Here is a 19,023-nt window from a genome sequence, read left to right on the forward strand (position 1 = left end):
AAGACCCTTTGGCTCCAGCTTTTCATCCTCCCTGGGCTGAAGCCACTGCTTTTCCTTCCCTTCTGCCACACGTGTGGGATGCAAAACTCCAGCTCCGAGTTCTTCAGCCTCCCACCAGATGTTGGAGCTGACCCGAAGCCTCTCGCCAGGCTTGGACAGCACCAGGCACATCCGGCTCCATCTCTAATAAATTCCCTGTCTCCTGATAACATCTTGCTGAGCTGCAGCCTTTTTCTCTTGCAGGGATGTGTCAAGGAACCTCTGAAGGCTTTAATGGAATTCACTCAAAACAAAGAAAGAAATGTTTTTCACTTGCTAGGTTTCCTGCCAGGGGTGAGAGGTTTGGACACTTCCAGAGAGCACCAGGGGCCAAAGGGACAGGAGCCATCACCAGGAACACGTTACACTTAACCCATCCTGTGCTATCAGCTTGTTTCCTCCCCACTCTTGTCCCCATGGGGCTGCCAGGGGGAGCAGTGTCAGATGGTCCTGCTGGTCTGGTGTCCCCCAGACCCACTCTGTGGTCAGCAGCCCCTGTGCTCCGAGCTCAGCTCATGCTGAGGTTGAAATCCAACTCAGGGCTAAGGAGTAACACCCCAACCTGTCTCTGGGGTGTCCCGGCCACCCAACACCCCACCTGCTCATCCTACACAGATCCTACACCTCCTTCCTTTCAGCCCAGCTTTTGTAAAGACCCAGATGTCTGGTGAGTCTCACTTTCTGGAGAAATTATTTGAGAGGCAGGAATGGCATGTGGTTCATCTCCACAATTCGTGGAATCATAACATGATTTGGGTGTGAAGGAACCTTAAGTCTCATCCAATCCCACCCCCTGCCATGTGCAGGGACACCTCCCACCAGCCCAGGGTGCTCCAAGGCCCATCCAACCTGGGGCCTTCAACACTGCCAGGGATGGGGCAGCCACAGCTTCTCTGGGCAACCTGGGACAGGGGCTCAGCACCCTCGTGGTCAAGATTTTTTTCTTAATGTCTGACCTAAATCTTCCCTATTCTAGCTTAAAACCATCACACCCCATCCCATCACTCCATGGCCTTGTAAAAAGTCCCTGAGCCTGATGACTCCCAGGAGACAACGTTGGTGGTTCCTGGGAGTGCTCATGAGCAGTGAGCTGAACCTCACTTCAAACCCAAAGAGCTTCAAGGTTGGAATAGTCCTATCCCTGCTGATTGACCACATTTCACCAAAACCCAACCTCTGCCCCCCTCAGGGACAGTAGCTCTCATTAAAAATCCACCATGAATCTCAGCTTGGAGCAAGTGAGTGTTGGACTCTGTGGATCAGAGGTTCTTACCCCTTACGGTGGAAACATGTATTTCCATTGCTGAAGTGTTGCATGGGCTCTTTGATGTGTTTTGGGTGTGAACACATCAATAAAACAGAGATTGCCATTTTGGAGCCACCAAAATTGTGAGTGTTCTTAACAGTGCCTTCTCTTCTTTGCAGATATGACATTTGCATCTACAAGAATAAACCATGTGGCACACTGGGTAGGTAGGAATTTTCTGCCCCTTCAGCATGGTGGGCAGGTTGGATTTTCCTGCCTCTTCAGCAGCATTTCTCACCAGAACATGCATCCTCAGGAGCATGGTGAGGTCTGCCAGCCCCTTTCCCAGGGAGCCACCAGAGGGGAAGCACTCGCCCAAGGCTACTGCAGGCACCAGCAGCTGAGCCAGGAACAGGCTGGTGGTTTCCAGCCTGCTCCACTCTGTAGCCTCCTCATTTCTGTAAACACTAAAAAGCAGCAACCCAGAGGATGGATGGGCTCTGGAACGCTTCTCCTTTATATCCCTGGGTCAGGTCCAGCCTGATGATTAAGAACCACTCACATCTCGGGCTGGTCCATAGCCTACTGGAGTATTCCTGGCTTAGCAGAGAGAAATAAGACTTTTTTGTGATGACTATAAAGGGAGTTCTTTATTTAAACTGCTAGACACAGACAGGCCCTGCAGCTTGCTCTGGCTCTAGCTCCTAATTTGTCTTGCCCTGGTCTAGACTTAGCAGTCAGGAAGGGATTACTGCTCTGAATCACTGCAGTTAAAAAGGAAAAGTTGGTGGATCTCTGACCTGATGCAGCTGCAGACGAGGTGCCTGGGAGGGAGGTTGAGGCAGGAGGTACAATGATGGCTTCATTCATTCTTTTAACAGAGGTTTCTCCTTCCTGGCCCATGTGGCCTGTCGTGGTGGGACAGTGCATGGGCAGAAGGTTGGGGGAATCTGCTGTCACGATTCAGGAGGGATTTCTGCATGACCCAGCCCTCCAGATGGAGTCAGGCTGGATGGCTGATCCTGGTGGGGGTCAGCCAGAGCCAGGTGTGGATGGTCATATTGGGTCCTGGTTTATTCAGCTACCCAGGCTGCTCTGGTCAAGTTTGGATGCCCAAGTGCTGGTGCAGTTAATCTCAGGTTCCTCCACCAGCAGTGCCAGCATTATAAAAAGGACTGTTCCCCCTTTGCATTCAGTCTGGGATCTGGGTATGAAATTCAGAGGATTTTGACCCATTTCCAAGCCTGATATTGTTAACTTAGTTTACAGTGCAGGGTGACCAAGTGCCCACAGCACATCAGAGCCATGGGTCCATCCCAAGCCTAGTGGGAATGGGCAGCAGGTTGTGCTGTGTTAGTGAGTCTGAAGAGCATCAGGTAGTACTCAAATGCCACCCGTGTCCCCTAAAGGTGCTTTGTACTGACCTTCTTGGACTAGATGACCTTCAGAGATCTCTTCCAAGCCAAACTATCCTCTGTGACAGCTCTGTCTGGCTTCCCTAGGCCTGGCCCCCGTTGGTGGGATGTGTGAACGAGAACGGAGCTGCAGCATCAACGAGGACATTGGCCTGGCCACAGCTTTCACCATTGCCCACGAGATTGGCCACACGTGAGTATTGTGCGAGAAGAGTCCCTGGGAGTGGCCATCACAGGGAAGGGCCCCAGTTGGTTTGTTCCTGCCAACAGGAGCTGAAAAATCCTTCCTATGGATGGTCCACAGGTGTCTAAACCACAGCAGCTGACCACCTCTCTCTCTTGCCTTGCTGATGCTCTCTAGGTTTGGCATGAATCATGATGGGGTTGGCAACAGCTGTGGCTCCCGTGGGCAAGAGACAGCCAAGCTCATGGCTGCTCACATCACTATGAAGACCAACCCATTCGTGTGGTCCACATGCAGCAGGGATTACATCACCAGCTTCCTGGAGTAAGGAATCCATCTCACTTTGCCCTTCCTTCTACCCCACAACCAGGACACACCTCGAGCCTCTCACAGTCCCCAAAAGTCTCTCAAAGTTCCCAAAGCACACACTCCATGCACCTTCCCTCCTGTCTCCTAGCACCTCATCCTATCTGAAGAGGCAAATGTTTTCCTTCCTTCCTGTAGATGTTCTCATGGCTTGCTTGAAGATACTGACTACTTTCACCTTGCAGCTGGAAGACCTTTATTTAGGCTCCCCCTTCCAGAAGCTTCACAAATAAGTCAAGAGCTTTGGAAGGCATTTAGATACCTCTGAAGATCAGCTAGGAATTGCAGAGAAGGGTTGGTTTGGTGGGAAAGGAGGACCCTGGGTCTGCAGGATGCAGTCAGCTTCTCCAGGTACTGAAGAGGAGAGTTTTCAGGTGTCAACAAGCAATGTAGGACAGAAAGGTTTGAGTTGTGGTTTTGTCTTCCCAAAGTACCTTTAGGATTCAGTAGAAGGGATTTGGGCTGCTAAGTCTCATAGTATCAATGTTGTCACCTTGCCTGGGTCAACCCTCTGCAGCCTAAAAGAGCTTCTCCTCCAAGGGTCCAGGCAATCCCCAGGGTTTCTATCCCAAAACGAGAAGTCAGGATCGATTTGGGTGAGGTTTTTGGTAGGACACAGGCAACTGCTTAATAGTAGAACTGGACAGGACTTGAGGAATGATTGGGAGAAGCAAATGGGTGGGTTTATTGTGGAGGGAGGTCCTCGGGGAGCCTGAACACCATCCCTGTCTGGGTGACACTGCTGTCGTGCTGCTACAGGAGGAGCAGCAAAGCCAAAGCCCCCGGAGGGGCTGCTGCCTGCCCCGCTGTCCCCTCATCCCCCCCTCACTTGTGGCCCTTTGGCCGGATGCCCCAGAGTGGAAAACACCACAGCAGAGGAGGAAACCATCCCCAGGAAACCCTGAGGTCTCAGCAGGGCTGGTGGGGAGCAGCGAGGAGGTCATGTCAGCCATCTCCAGGGACCCTGCCCGAGCACACCCCGGGAGCCTCTGCCGAGACGGGGCCTGGTGTGTGCGAGACCCCCAGGGCTGGGGGGTGGTGATGGGGGCCTGGAGTGAGGGAGAGCTCAGAGAGGAAAGGGGGGAGGGCAAGGTGTGTTCCTTCCAAAATTTGGGTGCTCCCACAAAGCTCTGGCGTGCAGGCTGGGCTGGGAGAGCTGGGGCTCTGCGTGCTCAGCATCCCCGCTGGGTCCCAAGCGGGGCCCCACAGCCATGGGGTGGGGGAGCAGCCCCACTGCCTCCCCACCTCCTGCACACCCACTGCCACGAGCTGTCTGCTGGGACAGCCTGAAAAACCCCCGGAGTTACCTGGGAGCCAGCACATGCTTCCCAACCCTGAGGCCAGGGGTAGAAAGACTCCAGAGCACTTCCTCAGCAGAGGGTTTGCCCAGAGGCTGCCAGCAGAGTTACCCCCACCACAAGCAGCCAAGAACATGAAAGCTCAGTCCCGCGGGTCCTCCATCACCACCACGCTCCCCTGGGAATCTTTCTGAGCTCTGATTCTCCTCTCTTGTTTCCAGCTCCGGGATGGGATTGTGCCTGAACAATGCTCCTCCCAGGCAAGACTTCATCTACCCGACGGTGGCTCCCGGGCAGGCGTACGATGCAGACGAGCAGTGCCGCTTCCAGTACGGAGTTAAATCTCGCCAGTGTAAATACGGGGTAGAGAGCCTTCCTGCTTTACTATCGGTTCCCAAGGGGTGGAGGAGGATGGGGGCTACAAGGGCCACGGGGCCCTTCCTCTGCTGCCCACATCACTTCACTGTCCTGCTTCAAATGAAGGGCACTGGAAAGTTCCCTGTGAGGTTTTTACCTCTCGTCCCTGGGAGAGGACAGAGGAGGTCGTTTCCCAGCCCTCAGCTCAATTTTGGTGAAATGAATCTCCTGGGAAGAGCTCTCTTGCCTCTGCCTGATGCCCTGGCAGCTGCTGGTCCCCAGGGGTTGCAGCTGAAAGCCAAGCTGCAGTTGCCTCCATCCAGACTCTGCTCTCTCCTGGGGTTTGGTACACAGAGATGTTTTTTCATACTAGAAGTCACAGTGCTGCTCACACAAACTCAGGAGGAGAAATGTCTTTTTTCCAGGTGAGGTGGGTCAGTGTGATGTGGGTAGGTCAGCTGCCCAACTAAGCCCCCCCTGCCACCGTGCTGCCATCCCCTGATCTGAATCCAAGAAACAACTGAAATGAAAGGGCTTTTTCAGGAGAAAAGAATCTTCCTGGATGTGACTCCAAATCCAGAGAACCTCAGCTCTTAAGAGAAGTGCCAGAGAAGGAAATGAGTTGTCAGTAGCCTTGGGGTGACTGCAGCAAGCAACACCTTGGAAGATTTGATCTCATTTTCCCCAAAACCATGCTGAGGACGCTCCTGTGTCCCAGCCCAGCCAGTGCCTCTTGAGCTCACCAGTGTCCCTCTGCCCCGGGCACAGCTCCCAGCACAAGCAAATCCTAATCTTGGCTTTGTTTCTTTTGTCTCTTTCTCCCTCCCTCCCCTTCTTTTCCCCCAAATCTCTCTCTTTCCAGGAAGTCTGCAGTGAGTTATGGTGTCTGAGTAAAAGCAACCGCTGCATCACCAACAGCATCCCTGCTGCTGAGGGCACCATCTGCCAAACCAACACCATTGAAAAGGGGGTAAGGAAGCCCAGGGCACCATAGAGAGTTGGCAGGGAGTGGTTGAATCCCTCTTCCAGAGATAACCAGGATCATTGTTTGCTCTGGTGAGTGCAGAGTTGATTTAAGAGCACCCACTCCCCTGCCTCCCAGAGCCTGGAGCCACCCTCACCCTCCCACCAGCATGGGGGGGAGGCTGGGATGTAGCCCAGGGGCAGAGGTGCCTGTTCCAGTGAGCTGCTTGGTCTCACCTAGGAGGGATAGTAAGTTGTCATCAAGCAATGCTGAGTACTTTACATGAACATCTTGTTTTCCAGTCTGCTGAGGTCTCCTGGCTGTCCTGAGAAAAGTGATTTTTGCCCCAGTTTCCCCAGGAGGGACAATGGGTTTGTAGCATGCTTTCAGAAATAGCATGTGAAAAAACTGCCTTGTGAGGCTAAATATGGTGAAATCTTCATTTTTGAGACTCAGCTTGGAGAGGAGGGAGGGATTCTGGATTTTTTTAATTATTCTTTGCAAACAGTTATCTTAGTTCTGATGGAAATTGAATTGAAAAGGAGCAGACAGCTCCTGGGGCTGAACATCCCTGCTGCTGGAGATTCATCAAATACAATGGCAATTTTTTTTCTACTGGTCAATTTTTTTACCAGCTTTTCCCACTTTTAAATATCTCTTTTTCCCCCACTTACTAGTTGTTTTTTAATGAGGGTTTTTCATAGGTTGTAGAAGAAGTGAAGTGATAAGCAATCAAGGCCTCCACAGACTCATGGGAACTCTTCCCAGTGAAGATACTCAGTTTGAACCCCCAGTTACCTCCCCATGCTTTTGTTTATCCTTTTATATTAATCCAGAAGTTATTTGATATCCTTGGGTGAAAGCAGATCCCCCTTTGTAATAAATTTCTGCACCTTCCCCAGCTGAGGCTCCTGGGAGGACTGAGCCAAGCTCTGCAAGGTGGTGGCTGTGCCCACATCCCAGCCCTTTGGTTGGTTCCTCCTCCCAAATTCTCAAAACTTTTATTTTTGAAACTGATCCCCTGTGGTTGTTAAGGCTTCATGTGTCTTACCCCAAGAACCCACAGTGGGGAACGTCAGGAGTGGATCAGGTGGTGGTTTCTGCTTCCTTAAGGGTGCCCTTGGCTGCTCAGCCATGGGGTCATTGTCTTGCTGGCTCCTTCCCTGCCTGTTTTGGTTTTATTTTCCATTAATCAAGCACTTGTTACTCAGGTCATTGCACCCAGTGAAAATGCCTTTTATTACACATCCTCCCTACGTGCCCCCAGCTCATATCTGGTCCAGCAGCCTCCACGTGTCCATGTTTGCTGCAGGAGAGCAAACCAGGATCTGCTCCCAGCACCCAGGCTGCCAAGGCAGAGCCATCCCTGGGAGTCTCAGTAGCTTGGCAGGGTTTGCAGGGGCTGCTTTGGCTCCTGGGCTCTGCCTGCAGAAGCAGAGATCCCAGTACCTCCTGTCAGCAAGGACAGCAGAAAGCCTGAGCCTGCAAAACATCTCCTCAGCATGGGATGAGACCTTGGGAAAGGCCCTGGTGGGCCAGGAGGTGGCTGGCTGGGTGTCCTGGGAGAGACCCTGGTTGATTTATCCCTCCAGCTGTGCTGCCTGGGGAAAGGATGGCTCTGAAGGAGCAGGGAGAGGCCGTGCCAGCAGCTCCAGGGTGGGTTTTCAGCCCCTGGAAGGAGCACACAGTGGTTTCTTCTTTCCTGGGATTATCTCAGCCCCCGGGGCACGGTGTCCGGCAGCGTTCCCGGGAACAGCAGTGGCTCTGGCAGTGTCCTGCTCCTTGCATCACTGCTGACTCCAGGGGTGCAGGATGCTTGCCAGCTCTGAGGGAAATGTTTCCTAAGGAAGTGAGCATCTGTTACCCAAAAGGATGGGGACAGGCAGGTTCTTTAGGGATCTTTGGGTGGTATTGCAATCAAAACTTCATTTTAAACCTGGACCCTTTGCAGATTTGGGGCATTTTAACACATTAACGACAAGTTGAGCTCCCAGTACATGTAAAAAAACCTCACTTTGTCCTGGAAGGGAGCAGCTGGGGTATTGACAGTGTCTGTGTCCCCCAGGATGCCTGTCCTTGCCACCCAATGGCAGCTCCAGCCCAAGACCCATCTGGATCTGGCTGCTTCTGGGCTGTTACATGTCCCTGTTCTCAACAACTGTCACCCTGACTGACTCAGGTGTCTGGGACCCCTTTAGATTGAAGGTGGGGATGTGACCCCCTTGCCTGTGGCCTCCTGCCCCACAGGATGGTGCACAGGGGGTCAGGAGTGGGGTCACTGCTCCCAGCATCCCTGCCAACCCTGAGCACTCAGGATGTGACAGAAGAGAAGGTGCCCAGGGAGCTGCAAGCGCCCTCTGCAATGGGGAGCTTGGCTCCAAGGCCAGCACATCCCCCAGGATCAAAGCAGATCCCAGCCCTGACCTGGCTGCTTGTGTCCCACGGAGGCTGGGGAGCACTGGGAGAGAAAGAGGCCACATGCTGAGGGTGGATAACTCTCTGTCTTCCCACAGTGGTGCTACAAGAGGGAGTGTGTCCCGTTCGGCACCCGGCCAGAGGGGGTGGATGGTGCCTGGGGAGCGTGGTCATCCTGGGGAGAATGCAGCAGGACCTGTGGTGGAGGTGTCTCCTCATCCATTCGTCACTGTGACAGCCCCCGGTAGGTGTAGGTGTGCATGAAAGTGTTGGCACTCCTTGTTCTCTGTTTCAGGGAGGGTGTCCTGCTCTCTCAAACTGCCCTTGCTTTGGTGCTGGGTCTGCAGCCACAGACCCAACACCACTTGGACAACTCCACTGGGCTCTGGCAGCTGAGGTCTGCAGCTGGGAAGGGTTGGAAAAGCTGTGGTTCTCCTAGGGGCACCTGCCTGCCACAAACCTGGCTCACTCCCTAAGGTGGTTCTACCATGAAGGACCCAAGAAGGGGGCCCACAAGAAGCTGGAAAGGGACTTTTTAGAAGGGCTACTAGTGATAGGACAAGGGGCAATGGCTTGAAACGAGAAGAGAGGAAATTGAGATGAGATCTTAGGAAGAAATTCTTTGGTGTGAGGCTGCTGAGCCCCTGGCCCAGGTTGCCCAGAGAAGCTGTGGCTGCTCCATCCCTGGCAGTGTTGAAGGCCCCAGGTTGGATGGGGCTTGGAGCACCCTGGGCTGGTGGGAGGTGTCCCTGCCCATGGCAGGGGGTGGGAATGGATGAGCTTTAAGGTCCCTTCCAACCCAAACCATTCCATGATCTCATTCCCAGCCCCACCATTGGAGGAAAGTACTGCCTGGGGGAGCGGAAGCGGTACCGGTCCTGCAACACCGACGTGAGTACTGCTGGGCTGGGAGAGAGGAGCAGAGAGAGCCCTGGGCTAGCAGAGAGAGCCCTGGGCTAGCAGGGCTCTGCTGGTGGGGCCAGCAGCATCAGCAATCCCACAGTGGGGAAAAAAGCCAAGGATGGTGCCCACCTGCAGCAGCTGTGAACTGGCTGAGAGGGAGGGGGGGCAGTGTCTGAGGGACTTTGGTGTCAAGAAGAGGCCCAAAATGTTAAGGAGGAAAAGGAGGAAAAGTCAAAGGCTTCCAGCACCAACACAAAAGCCATTTCCTCTTGCATGCTGCAAGTGCTGGCCTGGCCAGGTTGAGAGCAGCTCACAGAATGCAATGTAACCCCTGCTTCCCAGGGCTGAGAGTTGCACCTCCAGGGGAACAGAGAGCAGGGCAGCTCAGGGCAGCTTTGGGCCTGGGAGTTGGTAACTCTTAACATCCATGAACTGGCAGTGAGAAAAAGAGATGGTTCCCTATTGTTCCCTTGGGCTTTGCACCCAGGTTTTGAAGGATTGCTGAAGAGCAAGCGTTGCATCTTGAGACAGACCAGCTGGGGTCCAAGGGCTGGTGCTGTTAGGCTTCAAAGAGTGTCCAGCTTTGCAGAAAGGGAGCTCCTGCCATGCTGGGGCAGGGTCCAGCTGTCAGGGCTGATGCTCATCTCCTCAAAGGGCTGGCGTTGGTTGCCCTGTAGTGGCCCCTTCCCTCCAAGCAGATGAGGGAGGCAGCTCCCACCAGGATAACTGATGTCTGGCTGTGTGGCTGCAGGACTGCCCACCAGGCTCCCAGGACTTCCGAGAGCTGCAGTGTGCTGAGTTTGACAACGTCCCCTTCCGAGGGAAGTACTACACCTGGAAAACATACCGTGGAGGTGAGTGCTCACCCTTGGCTCAGGCACGATTTTCCGTGTCTAGTTCTGGAGCCCCAACACAGAAAGGATAATTGAGCCCTTGGAGCAAGTCCAGAGGAGGCCACAAAGATGACCTGAGGGCTGGAGCACCTCTCCTAGGAAGACAGGCTGAAAGAGTTGGGATTGTACAGCCTGGAGAAGGCTCCAGGGAGACCCTAGAGCACCTTCCAGTGCCTGAAGAGGCTCCAGGAAAACTGGAGAAGTTGTTTTTACAAGAGCAGGGAGTGATGGGCCAAGAGATGATGGGTTTAAGCTAGAACAAGGTAGGTTCAGGTTAGACATAAGGAAGAAACTTCACTGTGAGGTTGCTGAGGCTCAGGTTGCCCAGAGAAGCTGTGGCTGCCCCATCTCTGCAAGTGTTGGATGGGGCTTGGAGCAACTTGGTCTGCTGGGAGGTGTGGGATGAGATGACCTGTAAGGCCCCTTCCAAACAAAACTATTCTGTGATTCCATGAGCTGGAGCAGGGCCACACAGGGCTTTTCTCTCCCCCAGTCTCTGCTGGGAAAGGTCTTGTGGTCCAAGTGGTCTGATGGGCAGTTAATCAGCACCTCTCCTAGCCCAGCTAGGATCACCATGCATGGATCATCCAGCATGGATCACCATGCATGGATCATCCAGCATGGATCACCATGCACTCCTCCAGGCTGTTGCCTCCCCCATTCCCTTGCACATCACTGCTCTGCTAGAAACACATCCCAGCAGCACCAGAGCTGTTGAGCTTCTGTCCTTGAGTCTTGTTTCCATAACTGCTGCAGAGAGAGACAGGCAAGGGAAGGGACTAGTTAGTGTCTGGTACCTGGTGGGGATAAAATGGGGCAGCCCCCCCTGTGCAGGCAGCAGGGATGCAAACTGGGGGATGCTCCGAGGAGCAGGTCAGGCCTCCTGTGTCCTGCAGAAGGGTCTAGAGAGGAGAGGGGGCAGAAGGAGATCTCTGTGGCAGAAATCTCTTAATAATGAGAGAGAACAGCACGTCTCCTTGGTGGAGTTAATGAACTTGACTGGGGAAATCCTTTGCAGCTGTGTAAATAAGCCCACCTCCCAGCGGGGTCTGGCAGCTGGAGCAGATGTGAGAGCCCTGCAGGGGATGGATCAATAAAAATGTAATAAAATTGCAAAGCAGTAAGGCACACAACCCCCCTGATGAATGCCAAGGGGAAAGACAGCCCCCCAGGCTGGAGCTGCCCCCTCTCAGACCTCTTTCTGCCCCAGGCATGGCCCAGTGGTTTGAGTCCAATAGCTGGGCAGCTGAGTAGCAAGAACTTGATTGGAATCTGGGCCTGACATTGGTTTTTGCTTTGGCTGTCGAAAAAAATAATAGAAACCCCCCTTCCTCTGTATATTTCAACTTCCTGTTCCATAAAATAAGCTGATGAAACCTGTCCCCTTTCCAGGAATGTTGGCACAATCATGTCTTGAAATGATCTGGGGGCTCCTTGCCTCAGCTTTCCAGGCTGGCTGGGGGTGATGGTTTCATTTACTGAAGGGGTTTCACTGTCTTCATCTGCAGTGTCCCAAGTAGGGAAAATGAGGCATGTTCACATGAGTGTAGGGGTGCTGGAAGCTTACAGGTCCTCAGCACATTCTCAGAGCCAAACCCCTGACCAGGAGAGCACTGTCTCCTAGTTCTCAAGAAATTATGGGTGCTGACACCTGCCTGCCTGGGACCTGTCAGCAAGTGACTCCTGCTGGGATTAGCAAGATTACCTCCTCCTGGCATGGGCTGTCCACACTGGACTCAGATCTGTTGGGACCGTGGGGGTATCCTGACTGTCCCCATCCATGAACTTCTTTGCCTGAGTCTGGAAGGATGAGGGACACCTGAGTGCAGCCATGAGAAGTGCATAAAGGGGTTTAGGAGAAAAGATGGACAGAGAGTTTTTACCAAGGAACAACAGTCTTAAACTCTTAAACTGGCAGAGAGTGAGTTTAGAATGGATGTAAGGAAGAAATGGTGTAGGATGGGGGTGGTGAGATGCTGGAACAGGCTGCCCAGAGAAGCTGTGGCTGCTCCATCTCTGGCAGTGTTCAAGGCCAGGTTGGATGGAGCTTGGAGCAACCTAATCCAAGGAAGGTGTCTCTGCCCATGACAAGAAGGGATTGGATGGGATGATCTTTTAAGGTCCAGCCCAACCCAAACCAGTGTGGTTCTATGGCTGTGACTTCAGCAAAGTGCTTTGCCCTCAGCACCTGTGTTTTCCCCCAGCAGCTCCTGTGCTACCAGGTCCCCTCTACCCCAACATCAGGGAGGCAATGATGGTTTGCTGCCATCTCCCTCCTTATCATCTCCAATGATGCCCAGAGAGCTCTGGGGTGGTACCTGTCAGTCCCACCCTCCCTGCAGCCCCCCAGGATCCCTCCTGTCCTCAGGCAGTCTGCTCTCCAGCTGGGAGCTCCTCAGGATGGTTTTGGGTCCATGTTCCTGCTCTGGTAGCCCTTCAGAGCCCTGACCCTCTGCTGAGGAGGCTCCTTGGTTCAGCCACTGCTGCGGGCACTGCACCCTTGAGCTGAGAGGTGCCATGGGGCAGAGGGACAGTGCCCATCAGGCACCAGGAATTATCCCAGGAATAGAGCACCCCGACCCTGAAGACAGGGAATACACCACCAGCTTGGATGTGATCCCACAGGGACTTTGGGAAGGGAAGGAGCCACCTGCTGGAAGCCTGATTCCAGCCACCAGGTCACCAGCAACTTGAGGTTGTGTTTTTGCTTGGGGCTGGTACAAGTGTTTCCCTGGAGGTGATGTAGAACAGTCCTGGAACCCAGCCCCTGGGATGGCAAGACACAGCCCCAGCAAGAAGTGCTGGGAGCTCACCAGTCAGCAGATGCCTCCTGGAATGCAGCTTTATTGTTTGTTTATTTTGCTTTCCTTGCTTAGTTATTCATTTTCCTCTTGGCAGATGGAAGAGCCAAGGGAGAGCAGAGCAGCTCATGGGGAGGGGGCTTGCAGAAAACAGGAGATTGCTCATCAGAAACTGTAATGAGCTTTAATAATTCCTTCATGGGACAGGGCAGGCAGGGGGAACAAAACATCCTTTGAGGGGCCATGGAGCCAACTGAAAATCCTCAATTCTATTTTAATAGCTATATTAAATATGAAAAGGAGCATGGCTGGCAGGTCTGGCTGCTGCTGACCTCAGCCCCACGTGAAGGGCAGGTGGCATGGCCAAGGGGTTCACCAGGGCTGGGGACCTGCAGAGTGGTTTTGGCAGAGCCTCTGTTCTTTGGGTCTTATCTGCTGCTTGTTTCCAAGTCAGTAAGTACTAATCAGCAGGCAGTGGGCAATCTGGGGGGGTCCCACACAGTCTGTGGGAGTGGGCTTGTCCCCCCTGGTGGTGCCTGCACAGGTTGGGTTTGATGGTGCAGCCTCTGTAGGTGTCTCAGGACTCAGGTTCCCTTATGTTGCCAGTGATGTTTTGAGGTCTGGCTGGACAGACCTGGGATCCAAGCATGTTGGGTTAGATGGGGATGATTTTTTGGGGTCACTGTGCCCCTCGGTAGCCCTGGAGCTCCCTCACCAGATGGGGCAGAGCCCAGGGTGCTGCAGACCCTCCAGAGGGAGGGTTGGTTGATTGAGCACCTTCTCTAGGGGCTTGCCCAGGCATCCTGCTTAACAGTATGCCTCCAAGCTGCTGAATTTCCCTCTCATGTCTCCTCCTGTTTCTCCTTTTCCTGGCTTTGCTCTTTCTTTCCCCCAGCTGCATTGAGTTTCTTCCAAGACCAGCTGGGCCCCCCCACCCCTCCATCTGCCCCTTTGATGTGCTGTGTTGAGTTGCAAGTTTTGCAGGGCTCTGTTGCTCCCCACCTTGGTGCTTTCCAGCTCTGGCACATGGCTCACAACTGTTCCTGATGCCTGCAGGAGCAAACTGCCAGAGCTCAGACAGGCATCTCTCTGCCAGCAGGCTGTTGGGTTTGCTTGGAGGTCACAAAATCACAGCCTGGTTTGGGTTGGAAGGGAACCTATTTCCAACTCCCCTGCCTTGGGCAGGGACACCTCCCACCAGACAAGGTTGCTCCAAGCCCCATCTGCCCTGGGTGGAGATGCTCACTAAATGCATCAAACACCATGAGCTGCACCAGTGCTTGATAAAACCCAGTGAGAGGTGGCAGAAATCTGCTGTTCTTAGGTGGCTCCTGACAGCACCAGTCCCATCTCCTGGCAATAAGCCAATATCCAGGTATCCACCCTCTGTTCTTCAGGCAGACCTTTGGCAAGTGGAGTTGGGAAGCAAGCACTTTTTTGTCCTCATGCTGCTGTTGGGACCCTTGCTGTGTAGGACTCAGTATCCACCAGCACTGAAGAGAAATAACTGGTTGTTCTGGCCTAGTGACTGGTCTAGGAACTGGAAAAACTTGGTTGCTCTGGTCTAGTAGCTGAAGAACCCTTGGACAAGATGCTTAAGAGCTTCTGCTTCAGTTTCCCTGCCTGTAGCATGGACACAAGGGGGCTGACACCTTGTAAAGCACAAGAAGACCCAGGAGTGACCAACACCAGATAAGAACAAGTCAGTTTTCCCCTTCCACATCACATACAGCCCATGTTTCCCAGACTGTGCAGAGTGTCTCACCATCACTGGTGTCCAGTGTTGACTCAGTGCTGGTCCATCAGGAGGGTGTCCAGGTCCCTCCATGGGTCTGCTCAGCAGGGACATCCCTGGAGCTGTGCCAAGCATGGGATGGAGGCACAGGGGTGGGGAATGGCCGAGGGTGAGGTGGTTGTTATCCAGATCTGCCTCTCCACGTCTTTCCACTCTTTCCTTGATGGCATCTGCATTGAACTTCTGCTTCTTCCCCAGGGGGGGTGAAGGTTTGTTCCCTCAACTGCCTGGCTGAGGGCTTCAACTTCTACACGGAGCGAGCGGCGGCTGTGGTGGATGGGACACCCTGCAGGCAGGACTCCAATGACATCTGTGTCAACGGGGAGTGCAAGGTGCTGCTGGGGCTGGGACAGGCTCAGGGGGAGGCAAGGACAGGGGAGTGCTGCCCTCCTCCTGCCCGCATGGACATGGGCATCCCTCTGCCTAGGCAGAAGCAGAAGCACCTTCTCCTCTGGGCTTGGGGTCCATCTGCACCCATTGGCCTGTGGTGGTGATGGTTCTCTGCTTTCACAGCCTGTGTAGCCCCAGACATCTGATATTGCCTTTGAAATGGGATCTGAAGAGCCATAAATGATTAATTGTAAGAAAGCAATGTGGGACTGACAAATGTCCCCTGGCAAGAAGGCGGAAAGAGTCCTTCTCTGTCTCCCTTCCTGTGTCTCTGGCATCCTTTTGTCTCTATGGGGCTGAATGTACCATGGAACAGAAGGGGTCTTGCACCATGGGGAGCCCTCTCCATGCTCATGGCCCCCTTGCTAGCCCACATTTTGTGGCAGAAGGTCAGAGCTGGAGGCTACACGTGGGCTCATGCAGTGATGCAGGGATATGGCTGTCCTTGGGCTGCTGCAGCTCCACCAGCTCAACACAGCACCCAAACATCTGCCTTGTCCTCCAGGCACTGGATTTCTGCCTTAAAAAGTGACAACACACACACCCCGAGGCTGTCCCTAGAGAGGGATGGCTGAAGAATAGGGCTGGGCAGCAGTGGAGTGATGGAGACAAGGGAGGTGGAGCTCAGGGTGGGCTCCCTGGGATGCTGGAAGTCAGGTGTCCAGGATGGCTCATTCCCTGCTGCTCTTTCCTCCAGCATGTGGGCTGTGACCGTGTCCTGGGCTCTGACTCAAAGGAGGACAAATGTCGAGTGTGTGGGGGAGACGGCAGCTCCTGCGAGACCATTGAGGGCATCTTCAACCAATCCCTGCCAGAGGGAGGTAGGGATCAAACACAGTGACACCCAACCCCTGAGTCCCTCCTTGACTTCACTTGGTGCTGGGGACGTGCAGGACAGGAGGGGACACAGTGCAGGGAAATTCTCCAAAGATCAAGGGACCAGGCTGCAAGCAGGGAGCAAACCCCTCCTGGTCACCAACCAGCCACCACTGCCACCTAAGTCCCTGACAGAAGTCCTTCCCTCCTCCCCAGCTCACGCTGCCCTCAAGGCAGGCTCTGGAGATGCCTGTGGAGATGCTGACTCCACAGAACCCCCCCAGCACTGCCAGTCCCATCTCCAGAGCCTGCACTGCAAAGCAGTGTCCTGGCAGGCCATGCTGCTTTCTCCATCTCATTGCAGTGGGTTGCCCTGCCACCATCTCCTGTAGTTTTTAACCCCTGGGTATCAAGGTGGGACATGGTCCCATCCAGCCCAGAGCAGGCTTGGCTCTGTGCTTGGAGGCTGAGCATCACTCTGTTGTCTCACAGGTTACGAGGAGGTGATCCAGATTCCCAAGGGCTCCGTCCACATTGACATCCGGGAGCTGAACCTCTCCATCAACTACCTAGGTGAGACAGGGCTGGGGGATGCTGGCAGCCCAGCCAGACCCCCCTTCCTCTGCCATGTCAATAGGCTGAGCAAGGAAAACCTCCTGCAGCAGAGGATGGGCTGGGGGTCCCAGGTTGGGGTTGGGGCAGAGGCAGGAGGCAGGACCTGCTGGCAGGGCAAGTGTGGCCCAAGCCTATGTTGCCCACACAGCCCCTGTCTCACAACCATGCTGTCTCTGTCCTGCACTCCCTGCTCAGCCCCATAACCCTGAGCAAACCCCATGCCTGGCCCAGCCTGGCACTGGTTGGGGCTCCTTGCCATTCCACCCCGAGAGCATCTTGGGCTTGGATTTAAGAATAGACCTGCTCACATTTTCCTTGGGCTTAATTTTCCAGCTAGACACTGGCTTGATTTTACAATGGGCTTTTTTCTTTCCCCTTCTGGTCTTCTCTTTCTGTCCTCCAAGTGATGGGCAGTGATGACAGACAGTGGGGACAGAGGTGTGGGCAGGGCTGCTCATTGCCAGGTGCCTCAGCAGCATCCCTCCAGGTTGGAGATGCCAACATCCTTCCCTGTCCAGCCCACACATACCAGGGGCTCCTCGTGTTCCTCCAGTCTGGATTTCTGTGCACAGCCCAAGCTTGCATCCCCATCGGCTCCTGCCACTGCTCTCTCCCACTCCGGGATCTCTTTCTGCACCCCGGTGGCATCGAAGGGAGCATCCTCCATCCTCATGAGTAGGAAGCATCTTCCCTGCTCCAGAGCCCCGTGGCAGTAGAGAGAAGGGAGGGAGAGCTTGGGAACGGGAGCAGGAATGAGCGAGCCTATCCCCCTCTAGTGACTCACTTGGGCAACCACAGCCGGGCTCCTGGCGACAAGCAGCCAAGACCCAGTTTGCACAGCTGGGCTGGAGCTCAGCTTCATGGCCCCAGTTTATCACACTGCCAAGTGTCCCCATCACCACCCCAGGTCCTCACAGCACCATTCTTTCCCAGTGGGTGTGCAGGCTGGGACAAGCCCATAGATGCATTAATCCCACCTCTGCTGCTGACTTTCTGTGTGACCCTGACCCAGGCACCTGCTTTATTTGCCCCACTTCTTCCCTCCCTGCTGCATGGGGCCAACGATGTCTCCCTTCCATCACAGCAGTGCTCTGAGCCTGGTAGCTGGGAAGCTCCTGGCTGGAGCTGGTGTTTTCAGTCTTTTCCTCACCCTCATCCTCCTCCCCTGGCAGCACTGAGAGGGGACAGTGGGGAATACTACATCAATGGGAAGCTCTCCATCGACCCCCCACGGCACTTCGACATCGCAGGCACCACCTTCCACTACAGGAGATCCCTCGAGGAGCCTGAGTCCCTGGAGGCCTTGGGACCCACCAATGTCACCCTCTTTGTCATGGTTGGTAATGTGGTTCCTTCATATCCCCACCTCCTATGGGCCTGGTCTGGGCTAAAGAGACCCTTCTGTGACTGCATGGGAACTGGAGCTCAGCAGCCCCTGTCCTTGCTGTATGGAGTCAAAGAGCACAGAGGTCATGGCTAATTCAGGCTAAATGCTCAGGTCTCCCTCCCTGATCTGCCAGGTTTTGGAATGATTCAATCTTGAAGTGCATGGGACCTCGTTCTCTGTTCGTGTCACCTTCCTGGCCGCCCCACTGTCACCACTGGTGGCTGCCATGGCAATGCTGGAAGGGACTGGAAAGGGAAAGGGGGGGGGAGAGATTTCATCTGTCTTGGATTTTAGAGAGTGCACTGAGGTTTTGGATGCCATCCAGATGGACTTCAGTGGCACTGATGTCTCTGTGATGCTCCTCTCCACAGGTCCTTGTGCGGACAGAGCTGCAGGGGATCCGCTACAAGTTCAACGCTCCTGTCAGCAAGGATTCCACCCAGTATTCCTGGCACTACACCCCATGGACCAAATGCTCGGTGCTGTGTGCAGGGGGTGAGGTTTGACCCTGGTCCTGGCTCAGGGGGACACAAGGCTCCTGTGTTCCCATCCACTGAGTTGGGGCCACAGGAGGCAGCACACAGATGGTAGCATCTGCTCCAAAGGAGCTCTCAGGGTTCTACATAATCCCACCCTGCACTCAGCCACAGGCTAGCTGGTGTCCATCAGCATCATCTTGTGGGCAGAGTGTCAAGGCAAGCAACCTGGATGCTGTTTGTTGCCTTGACCACATGTCTAGGTGACTGAGGTGATGGAGGGTGGTATGATTTGCTTGAAATTCATTTATTTGGGTGATGCAGGAGAGGTTCTGGTCTTCAGATCTACCTGTCTGTGAACTGAAACACTGCTGGAGCCTCCCTGAATCCCTTGGGCTGGTTCCCATGGGGGTTGGCACAAAGGTTTGCACTTATGCCTGGTGGCTCTGGAGAACCAGTGACTGAGCTGGTACTCCAAGAAGAGAGAAGCTGTTCCTAAAGGAAGGATTAACTGCTTAAAGCTAAGGGTCCTGACCTGGTCTTGTGTGCTATGCATCAACAAAGCTCTGCCCCCAACAAGTGCTGCCCAGAACATGTCACAAGGCCAATCAGGTTTAATTGAGGAGCAGAGAACTCAACAACACTTTGATCCTCCAACCTCTT

At 54.1% G+C, this 19,023-nt stretch overlaps 1 protein-coding gene across 3 annotated transcripts in view; it reads left to right on the forward strand.

Annotated features, from left to right (window-relative positions):
- The window catches only part of ADAMTS10 (ADAM metallopeptidase with thrombospondin type 1 motif 10), a 37,805-nt gene that overhangs the window by 14,441 nt on the left and 4,341 nt on the right, over positions 1 to 19,023 (forward strand). For 2 of the 3 annotated variants that reach the window (XM_008500946.2, XM_030466195.1), the window contains exons 7-19: positions 1,465 to 1,508; positions 2,788 to 2,893; positions 3,062 to 3,208; positions 4,770 to 4,911; positions 5,768 to 5,875; positions 8,383 to 8,528; positions 9,112 to 9,175; positions 9,939 to 10,041; positions 14,875 to 15,008; positions 15,764 to 15,887; positions 16,375 to 16,455; positions 17,670 to 17,833; positions 18,256 to 18,379. In XM_008500946.2, coding sequence (XP_008499168.1) covers positions 1,465 to 1,508; positions 2,788 to 2,893; positions 3,062 to 3,208; positions 4,770 to 4,911; positions 5,768 to 5,875; positions 8,383 to 8,528; positions 9,112 to 9,175; positions 9,939 to 10,041; positions 14,875 to 15,008; positions 15,764 to 15,887; positions 16,375 to 16,455; positions 17,670 to 17,833; positions 18,256 to 18,379 — 1,487 coding nt within the window. The remainder of the gene's footprint in view (positions 1 to 1,464; positions 1,509 to 2,787; positions 2,894 to 3,061; positions 3,209 to 4,769; positions 4,912 to 5,767; positions 5,876 to 8,382; positions 8,529 to 9,111; positions 9,176 to 9,938; positions 10,042 to 14,874; positions 15,009 to 15,763; positions 15,888 to 16,374; positions 16,456 to 17,669; positions 17,834 to 18,255; positions 18,380 to 19,023) is intronic. The other variant, XM_030466194.1, reaches the window with a different exon arrangement.

This window comes from Calypte anna, chromosome 28, assembly GCF_003957555.1.
Source record: "Calypte anna isolate BGI_N300 chromosome 28, bCalAnn1_v1.p, whole genome shotgun sequence".
Taxonomy (NCBI): domain Eukaryota; kingdom Metazoa; phylum Chordata; class Aves; order Apodiformes; family Trochilidae; genus Calypte; species Calypte anna.